We start from the raw sequence: 11028 nt of genomic DNA on the forward strand, positions 1-11028 counted from the left end.
AGAGCAGGATTCAAAAGTGTTGGAAAAGGTCTGAATTGAAAAGCTGCAAAACGAGCAGAAATAGTCATTAAGGGTCAATACAGAACATGATTCTTTTGTCTGTGTCAATAGAGGTGAAATCCTTTCAAACCAATCCCCTGCTTCTCATTTTTTATGTTCTGTTGTGGTTTATGTAGTGATGTTTTTTTGTGTGTGTGTTTGCTTGTGCAGAGGTGTGTTTGATTCCATGTTAATGTTGATGTTAAGGTGCATGAAAACAATTAATAGAAACCGCTGAGAAACTCACTCATCACCACGGAAAAAAGAACAGTGATTTTCAATATTGTGTCATTTTACAACTTTTGAATTCTGACCTTGCCCCATATTTTAAGGCACTGCACCTCCATGTGAACCATACTCATATCATGTAAAGTATAATTTTAAAGAGAATTAAATTATCTATTCATTGATGTTAATAACACATGGATATTTACTAAAACTGAGGAGGGATTATCGATCAAAGTAAAAAAGAAACCGCTGAGAATCTCACTCATCACCAAGGAAAAAAGAACAGTGACTTTCAACATTGTGTCATTTTGCAACTTTTGAATTTTGACCTTGCCCTACATTTCAAGGCACTGCACTTCCATGTGAAACTTAATCATATCATGTAGGGTATCATTTTAAAGAAAATTAAATTATCTATTCAGTAATATTAATTACACATTGATATTTACCGAGGAGGGATTATCGATCAAAGTCAGATTTCCAAACTTTTTTTGAGGATTTTAGATAGATAGATAGATAGATAGATAGATAGATAGATAGATAGATAGATAGATAGATAGATAGATAGATAGATAGATAGATAGATAGATAGATAGATAGATAGATAGATAGATATGATTATTAAGATCTACGATACAGTCATTTATATAACTGGATAAGGTGAGTGCACTAAAACAAATTAGTGAAGATGGTGTTCAGAGAATACATAAAATGCGGAGATAGAGAAAGAGGGAGGGAGGGTAGGGGAAAAGATAGAGAGAGTGAGGGAAAATTGAAAGAAAGAAAGTGATGGATGAGGAAGGGAGAGGAAGAGAGAGAAAGACAGAGTCAGATAGACAGAGGTAGAGAAAGAGTGAGAGCATGGTAGGGAACATGAGGGGAGAGAGGAAGAAGAGAGAGAGGGAGAAAGAAAGAGGGTGTGTGTGTGTGTGGGGGGGGGGTCCATCAGTTAGTCATATCAATGTTCGATATGGAGGAAAAGGGTTATCTGTTCACTGCACCTGCTATGCAAAATTTGCCATACCTACCCCCCCCCCCCCTTCCAAAAAAAGAAAAAAGGGCATGTTCAATTGAATATTAAAAAAAGACAATATCACACAAACATTAAACTGACATTTTATTTTAAGGATGGATGAAGGCCTATGATTAAAACTTTTACAAAACATTTTTGTACAACTCAGAGAGTAGCCCTATGCACAATATGAAAGTGATAATATCATGCACTCATAATTCATTTTGTATTTTGTAACATAGAATATAAACGCAGTGGATGATATATCATGTCGTAAGTGTTCTTTCATTTGCATGTAAATTAGGTTACGCATTTTTAGCAAAACTGACATGATCTTTCCCAATTCACACCCGAATTTAATGACTATAATTGTGTAATTCTATTGTCATATATTTTATATCAACGTTTTGATAATTTTTTTTTTGGTTTTACAGATATCAGGGAAATACGAAAGGGGTATTTGAAAAAAAGAAAGGGAAATCAAAAAAGAAAGAAAAATAATGCAGCATTATGCAGCAATTATGTCGAGTATAAATGTTGATGATTCCTGTAAACATATACGTAAAAAGAATGAAGTAAGTACTGTAGGCATGTTATCACTGATCAGCTCCATATCATTTGGACTCTGTCTGGAAAGCAGCATTGTCGGCTCCATTCACAGGTGCTTGACCATTGTTCCCGATGTCGTTTTTCTCATCGATCTCGATCGCCTTGATGTCATCATCGACTACGGCTTTCTCGCCATCTAATTCATCCTCATTCTGAGCCTTGTTACATCGTCGTCTACACAATAGATACCTGAGTTTACAGGAGAAAAGTTTGTCAAGAAAAGTGTAGACTAGGGTACGGTGGACAACCCTTTTTGTGCCCATTACATTTATGTTTAATTTAATTGGTTTTCACTTAGCAAACATCATAATTGTGTCATTTCTTGTCTTATTCCAGCAAAAAGGAGTTTACAACGTATTATTACATCTTTTAATACGAATTGTAATGTGCAAATCATATTACAAATACGGATCCTGAAGAAAATAATAACATCTCAGTGAATGGAAACAGAACCAAAAACATATAAAATAAACTAAAAAATAAAACCAAATAAACGAAAATAATAATAGATCGATAATAATGTTAATAATAACAATAATAACAATAAAAAGATAATCTTACTATTACTTCAAATATGCCTGATATTTTTTCAATTTTTTTTTCTTAAAGTCTTATCCTAGAATCGTGCAGTTTTACACTTATTTTAAAGGACTTTCACAGGTCTTCACATTTATTTCTAAACTCGTATTAATTACGAGTTAGTCCGACGATTAACGGTAATAAATTGATAAATTGATTGATAATTACCTGAGTGATTGACTTGATAATTGATCTTTGTCGGTGGATTTATTAATAAAATTCAATGTGGCAATTTCTTTATTTGTTCAATCAACTATAAGCTTAAAAAATCCACCAATTATTGTTTGATTTATCGATATTTCGAATATTTTTTTTCTTATTCGACTGATTGATTTGTGAGTAGTTGGTTAATTGATTAATTGGGTAGAGGGCTTTTTTTATTTGTTTGTTTAGTTGATTGGTTTATTTTATCTTATTTTCATTGCATTTTTTTGTTATCATCTCATCTTGTAAAGAAGAACTAACCTGAAAATGTTATACACTAATACAGCGAACGCGCCTTCTATGATGGTAACCAAACTCGTCGTCAAGGTAACGCGAGCTAGAAGATCAGCTTCCGGTCTAGGATAGAACAGAAAGACAATGGTCCGGGCTAGGATAGCGTTCTGCACTCCTGTCTCTATGGCGATGGTGATGGATGAACGGACATCCCGGGCGAAGATACGGGCGAAGGACAGGCCGAAGAACGCTCCGAAGAAAGGAATGATAAAACTGACGGCCCATACCTATGAAACATACATGCAGTCAATAACGAGTGTTACAAATAAATAGACACTAGACAGTGGTATTAGAGAATGAAGTTTAAAAATTCATTGAAAAAATCGAAACATCATTTGCCTTCAGTAACTGATCTTCATGGTTGACGGTTAAAAGGTGAATTTAAATCATCGATATAATAATCATGAGAGGAACTTTCATTAAAATCTTGTAAGAGAGATGGAAATTTACAATGATTAAATGTCAAGTCCACCCCATACAAATTTTGATTTGATAGGAAACAATCTAACTAGCATAACGCTGAAAATTCCATCAAAATCGGATGTAAAATAAGGAAGGTGTGACATTTTAAAGTTGTGCTTATTCTTCACAAAATAGTGATATGCTAAACTTATAGTGACATGCAGATGAGACAGTCGATGATGTCCCTCACTCACTATTTATTTTGTTTTTTATTGTTTGAATTATACAATATTTCATTTTTTACAGATTTGACAATAAGGACCAACTTGACTGACGCATATTAAACAATGCTAATTCCACATGTTCAGGGAGGAATTAATGGTTGTTTCACTTGGCAATGATGAGAAAATTAGAACATTTCAAATTTCATTTAATAAAATACAAAAGAAATAGTGAGTGGATGACGTCACCAGTCTCCTCATTAATTTTGATGAAAATTTCAGTGTTATTCTTGTTGGATTTTCTCTTTTTATTCGAATCACTTTTGATTGGGGTGAACTTGTCCTTTAGTGATCCTGTATAAAAGAATTTTAAGTTAGGTTTACTTGAAACCTACTTTTCATACAATGTACCATTGTTGCCAATTAGAGATGCCATGAAAATTTAAGACATGAATACTGAGATGTTAGAATAAAGGTCATTGAATACCACAAGAGAAAAATAATGACTATAATCTTACATAGCCTGGAGATTGTGAAAATGCGTAGAAATCAGCTGGTACTCCCATCGCTATACCAATAACAATCAAGAGAAAAGCAATTGGTTTTACCACTTTCTTGCAAAATTTCTTGAATCTGAAATCAAAACAATAATACAAATGGAATTTAATGTTGTTTAATTTCCATTTCAATGTTCCCTGAAATTATCGATTTTATTCCATATTCAATTAAGCAATTTATTAAAAACTTGCCTTTCGTGACGCTGGTTTAGAAAAAAGTCGACTTAATCTTGATGTTTGCATATGCTTCACGATCAACGTTTTACTTAGATTATTGTAACGCAATATTTTCTAACCTCCCTCGTACATACCTACTTCCACTTCAACGGGTTCAAAACTCTGCTGCGAGACTGGTCTGTAGGAAATCTGAGCATATAACCCCAATCCTGCGTTCTCTCCACTGGCTCCCCATACATCATCGTATATCTTTCAAAGTCCTCCTCCTTACCTACAAAATTCTGAATGGTCAATCCCCCAAATATCTCACAGATCTCATTTCTTTACGTTCTAGCACCTCCTCAAGACCCCTCCGTTGATCATTTACATTGCAGTTAACTCCTAGACCGCGAACTTCTACAAGTTACCCTCTTACATGCATAAGTGCCAAGTCCGTCAGTCAGTTTAAGGCCCTGCTCAAAACATACATTTTCAACCAATGAATCCCAGTTGTGGGTCGGTCATTGGAGGGGCACACCAGCTTTAATCTGTTAGTATTTTTTTTTCTCTCTTAATGATTTTTGTCACACCTTGTGTTAATATGCCCATTTAATTTTTTTCCCATGTAAAGTTAAATTCAGAACACAGTGCGCTTAGAAACGCCCGTATTAAGCGCCCTTTAAATGTTTTGTATTATTATTATTATTTTACCTTTTCAAGTCATTTTTCCTGGTATATAAAATGATAATCGATTCGACGTAATATTTTGCTTATAACTTATCATTATAAATATTGTACTCTGCCTTTGTTTATATTGTGCACCGGACTTCTCAGTCTTGGGACTGTTTTTCAAGTTTCAAGATTGAATAAATACCAAACATAATACACTACTAATTAGATTCACGGCAATACATGCATCAAGGGAGGGGGGTCGTAGATTTCAATACTTACTTTGGGAATTTCCACGAGATAGCAATACCGATGAAGAGAGGTATGACGAGGATAGCAAGCTGTTGAGCCAGATCCGAGAAGGGTGTCTGTAATCTTTGATTCTCAGTAGTGAATGGCGTAGCATAGATGAGAAGGTTCAGGGGCATCATCCCAAGGGCGATCAGGGTAGAGAAGAATGTCATGGTGATGCTGAGGACCAGATCAACATCGAGTAGAGCACAGAAGATGTTACTAAGCCACCCACCGGGTGCTGTACCTATCAAGACGATCCCTACCGATGTAGCGTCATCGCCTCCTGTTTTATGCCATTAAAATAAAACAACATCCAATTATAATTCTTCAAAATATAATTTGTTCATATCATATCATTCAAATTGTTTTGTCATCGATTTTTTTGTATTTGATGCCGAATAATTCTTATATCATATTGATCGATTTGGGGTTAAAATGTTACATTAAACGTTGAGGAGGGGGGGGGGTGTTACTGGATGCCCCCTAAATGTTTCATGCCGCTATGTCTCTAGCACACAGATTAATATACAAAGTTCTAAGTTTCATCTTTCGAGACCAAATGTTAGATGCTCAGACAATATTTTTATTGAAAAAAATACGTAAGTCTTAGGAGGGGAAACCTGAGCAAACAAGTTCATGCCGGCTTAAAACATTAATAAAATGATCAAAATTCTATAACAAGCATTTACACCCCCAAAATACCCTTTGCTTCTTTAGTAATGAATAATTCTAAATATATACTTAAATTAGCGTAATTCAGTAATCGAAGTTTTGGAGAAATTTATGATGAAACTTTGCAGATCACGTCGTTGGTGACGTACGTGCCGATGTTCAGATTTTCTACTTAGGACTTAGGATATCAATTCCGAACAAATATGGACTTTCATTTTCATATATTGTATTACATGTTTGTTTCTATACTTCAGTTGTTTATTACAAATGTATTTTTATGAATTTCGTACTATTCTGTTGGAAATAAGAAAAAAAAAATCAAAACTGAAACTGAAGTGTTCCCAGTATGAAAAAAGGTGCCAAGTTGATCATATATTTGATAAAGACCTGTCTTGATTACGACATGATAATAATAGGGTTAACTGATTTTGTTGTCCATCATTCAGTGGCACACTTACGTGCAAAGAGAAGAGCGATCATGTAAGTCATAGCGGGCATGATGATGAATTGACAGAAGATGCCGATCAAGATACCATAAGGTCGTCGAATTTTCTTCCAAATATCTTTAGGATTCATGCTCCCCCCCATTGAAAGGTAACTGAGTACAATCCAAGCCAAGATGATATAAATATATACAGCCTGTATAAAGAGAGATATGATGAAGATGATACTGTATTTAGATTCAAATTTAGATTTAGATTTTATCCACTCTATCGACCCCCTCTCGGGGTATGAGAATACAACATATAAACAACATTATAACAAACTATAGTGTAAAACATTGTATGCATACAATGTTTACAAACAGTTATAACTTCATATCAATATTTAAAAAAAAAACAAGAAAACGAACTGGTCGTTTCACTAACCTACTACTTCGGGTACGAACTGAACTAGAATTAGATCTACTACATGAATTAAGAGCACAATCATCTTTCTTTGATTTGTGACTTAATTCCAACATAATGAGGTGAGCAAATTTAGCTTTTTTTAAGGACAAGTCCACCCCAACAAAAAGTTGATATGGATAAATAGAGAAAAATCCAAGAAGTACAACACTGAAAATTTCATCAAAATCGGATGTAGAATAAAAAAGTTATGACCTTTCAAATTTTCGCTTAGTTTCACAAAACAGTTAAATTTTCACATGCTAGTCGGTATGCAAATGAGGAGACTAATGACATCATCCACTCACTATTTCTTTTGTATTTCATTGTATGATATATGAATTATTCTAATTTACTCCTCATCGTCAAGTGAAACAATGATTAATTCCTCCCTGAACATGTGAAGTTAGCATTGCTGAATACTATTTGGTTCTGGCAGGTTGGTCCTATTTGTCAAATCTGTAAAAAAATGAAATATTGTATAATTCAAACAATAATTATCAAAAGAAATAGTGAGTGAGGGACACCATTGACTGTCTCATTTGCATGTCACTGTTTTGTGAAAACTAAGCAAAATTTAAAAAATGTCATAAATTTCTTATTTTACGTCCGATTTTGATGAAATTTTCAGCGTTCTGCTAGTTTGATTTTTCTCTATTTATTCAAATCAACATTTTCTGGGGTGGACTTGACCTTTAAAGACGCCCACTTTTTTAACTGCCTAAAGAGAGGTCATGGATTGAAAATATAAGAAGAGAGAGAGAGAGAGAGGTGGAGAGAGAAATTTAAAGCTAACGCAGTTATAAAAAGTAGAAGGTAGAAAACAAGGCAAATAAATTTTTTATATTTGTTCAGATCAAACCTACTGGATTATAAGTCAGCCTATATAATGCCTTATCTTCTCGTACACTTTGTATTTCACGAAAGAGGTTTACGGTACACTACTGGTATGTGGTAAGTCATAGGGTTTATTAATGCCAATTCGTCCCATTGCCAACTCGTCTACTATCATTTGGTCTACCATCAGTTCGTCCACTATCCACATGGTCTAATTGCCAATTCGTCCACTCACCATTCCGTCCAATAACCAGTTGGTCCCATAGCCATTTAGTTCATATACCATTTGGTCTAATTGGACTAAGTGTTAATTGTGCAAAATGAATGAAAATAAAATAGATATTAGACCAACTGGTTATGAGACGAAATTGTGATTAGACAAAGTGATGATTGGACCAAATGGTTATTAGACCAAATGGTTTATGAAGAAATGTTGATGGACGGAATGGCATTAGACTAAATGAAAGTAGACCATGTGGTGAGTGGACGAGTTGGCAGTAGACGAATTGGCAATTTACCATTCATAGATGGGTTAAGAAAAGTGAAATGGAGTACAAGAGAGGGGAGAACTGGTAGTACGTAGTATTCATTTTTTAGATGAGGGCTGTAAACCGGATATAGCAAGAGACTTGAGAAATTGGAGAGATGAAAGAGGCATGGCTTGAGTCGGCGAATGGAGTTGCAGAGCAGAAGAGAAGACTCGACAGCTTTCTTCCTTACTCTCTACAACTCCACTCGCCGACTCTAAGCCAGCATTCTCCCATCCCTCCAACCACTAAAAAATCTCTCCATTTCGGGATTACTGTCCAGAAAAAAAAAAAATTCCCTCGGGGGGCGGGGGGGCACTTCCATTGACGAGTGGATACCATGCGCGACCCCAAAAACTTTTTAAAAGGATGTTTTTTCAAGATAGGACATGTTACGTACGTACCGTAATAAGGGTGTCAAAAACACTGAAATAATAAAGAAAAAAAAAATGTCTATTTCGGTAGGAAAGCTACGTGTTTAGGGTCAAATTTGCGAGGATATAAAAAAAGACTAAAATGTTAAAGGATGTACTTTTTGCCCCAACTGTCAACACTACGTGTTTAGAGTCCGCTTTGCGCGAGGTGGTGGCCGTTTGGCCTTACTAAACCCATGATGTAGGTAAAGGTAAATCTGATGTGCGTGACATATAACAATTAAAATATCGCTGTACTTTCATGTCTTTGGGGGTTCAATTCAGGGAACATTTGCCAATAAGGGTATCGTTTTGTTTCCAATACTTGTTAAGGGGTGCATTTTCACAGTATGGAAAATACTTTTTAGGGTGCTTTTCGAGACCCCATGGTTGCGCATGGTATCCACTCGTCAATGGAAGTGCCCCCATCAGGTTTCCCTCTCTCACTTCTCCATTTCGATCACTTCTATCTCTATCTACCTTCCTTCATGATTCTCATCCTTCTAGGAATACTATACGTGTGTACCCTAAACCTCTTTCGCGATTATGCCACTATACAAACCTTCAAACATCATCAAATTCATATATATTTTTAAAAATTCATTTCATTTATTTCCATGAACTTTATAAGAATACAATACGTCATCAATATTTTGGGTACAACGATATTCTTTAAAAAAAAATGCTCATTATAAGATAGGATGCTTCCCAAAACTGATTAACCACTGATGCCACAAAGAAAAATAACTGTTTAGTGAATAAAGACAGAACATACCTGTAAAATTGTCGGCACTCTTTTGACCCCGATGGTTTGTTGGCCGAGCTCGATTAGGTCATCGCTCCCCGATGGTTTAAAATAGACTTCTAGCTTTTCTATAGAGATGGCTCGACCTTCGATGACCACGGAGAAGTTACGGGGAAGATCAGAGGACGTATTCAGTGTCGTAGTCGTATAACCATCCTTAATCGTAAATTTAGCAGGATTGGATGATCTGAATGTCAGCTCACCATCGCGCAGGATTTCGTTGACGATGATGGTAGTGTTGGAATCAGAGCCCTCGAACACGTAAACGGTCTCGTCAGGGATTGATACGTTGACGAAAATATCCATACCACATTGTGCGTCGACATCGAACGCGAGGATGACCACGAGCCAACATGCTATCCCGTGTGACAGAGGGAGGTTCATCGTCGAAGAGAATATTTTACTAGAAAGGAAAGGAAATGTCGATACCCAAATATCAACTTTAAAAACTGCAAGATATCAAATCGAAATTGTGGTAAACAAATCCTTAATGATACTCCCAAATAGTAGAGCGGATTAGCTCCAAAAATCACAACAATTGTGCAAATTTTGACTAAAGCATAAAACTTTCACAAGTATTAGTATATGCCATAAGATTTATTTTAAAGATGGGAGGTAAATTTATAAATGCCATTTTCGGCCGTTGCCATGGCAACGGATTAATTTCTCCAAAACAACATACATTCCCATATAAATGGTAAATAAACATGATATAGATGACCAAAATTATAATTTTCAGGCTCCCAATTGAATACATATGAAATTTAGAAATATTCAAGATCATCAAGATAGTTCCAATTGGTCCGTTGCCATGGCAACGGCTTGTTTTTCCCCAGAAAAATAAAAATTTTGATTAAAAAAAGTTGTAGAATATGATATATCTTTAATTTCCCCTAATTTTACAGTGCTTAACAAAGATATTTTGGTTGCTAAATGTGTAAATTACATCTCAAGCCATTGCCATGGCAACCAAATAACATCTAATTTACAAAAATAACATGGTTGTTAAGACAATGGATAGGTGGAAAATACAAGTGGAATTGATTTAATCTGTATGCTTAAGTTATGACCCCCTCGTTTGAACAAAAAATACAAAATTGTTCTGCAGGAGTTCTTTATAAAGATAAAATATTATGTTGCTTTGGAAATGCTTGAATTCAATTTTAAAAGGAACAATTTTACAAAGGGCTCGTTGCCATGGCAACAGCTTATTTCCCTCTAGAAAGGTAAAAATATTGATAAAAATGTAGAATACATGTACGGTATGATCATCATTCCATTTCCCCTAATTTCAAGGTACTAATCGAGATACGTTTGTGACTAAATTTATAAATATAACATCTTAAGCCATTGCCATGGCAACCAAATAATATCTAATTTTTTAAAAAAGTGGATGATAAGGTTAAAAACAGGTGAAAGATACGATGAATATTAACTTAATGTGCATTCGTAAGGTCTGACCTACTCAACTAATTTAGGGGAAAATAATACAGTCAGTGTTCTGCATGAACTAATTAAAATAATAAACATTGACGTTGCCTTGGTAATACTTGAATTTAACGATACATATCAATGTTCCAAATGGCCTGTTGCCATAGCAACAGATCATTTACCCAAGAACAG

General features: G+C 35.0%; 1 protein-coding gene across 1 annotated transcript; it reads right to left on the reverse strand.

Annotated features, from left to right (window-relative positions):
• Positions 1-163: 163 nt before the first annotated feature.
• Positions 164-9804, reverse strand: LOC129273359 (sodium-dependent organic anion transporter-like). Its single transcript, XM_054910386.2, has 6 exons — positions 9376-9804; positions 6395-6575; positions 5253-5547; positions 4107-4221; positions 2933-3192; positions 164-2077 (listed from the first exon to the last, which is right to left on the reverse strand). Exons 1-6 carry the CDS (start codon positions 9787-9789, stop codon positions 1894-1896), a joined length of 1449 nt encoding a protein of 482 aa, XP_054766361.2. The 5' UTR covers positions 9790-9804; the 3' UTR covers positions 164-1893.
• Between the last annotated feature and the right edge of the window lie 1224 nt (positions 9805-11028).

Source organism: Lytechinus pictus, chromosome 2 (assembly GCF_037042905.1).
Source record: "Lytechinus pictus isolate F3 Inbred chromosome 2, Lp3.0, whole genome shotgun sequence".
Classification (NCBI taxonomy): domain Eukaryota; kingdom Metazoa; phylum Echinodermata; class Echinoidea; order Temnopleuroida; family Toxopneustidae; genus Lytechinus; species Lytechinus pictus.

What these genes read in the sequence shown, in the direction of transcription:
- LOC129273359 (XM_054910386.2), bottom strand. Translation starts at nt 9,789, where the DNA reads ATGAACCTCCCTCTGTCACACGGGATAGCATGTTGGCTCGTGGTCATC. An exon ending in GAGTGCCGACAATTTTACAG is followed by an intron (nt 6,576 to 9,375) that starts GTATGTTCTGTC and finishes CTCTTTATACAG; the next exon opens with GCTGTATATATTTATATCAT. An exon ending in GATCGCTCTTCTCTTTGCAC is followed by an intron (nt 5,548 to 6,394) that starts GTAAGTGTGCCA and finishes GGCATAAAACAG; the next exon opens with GAGGCGATGACGCTACATCG.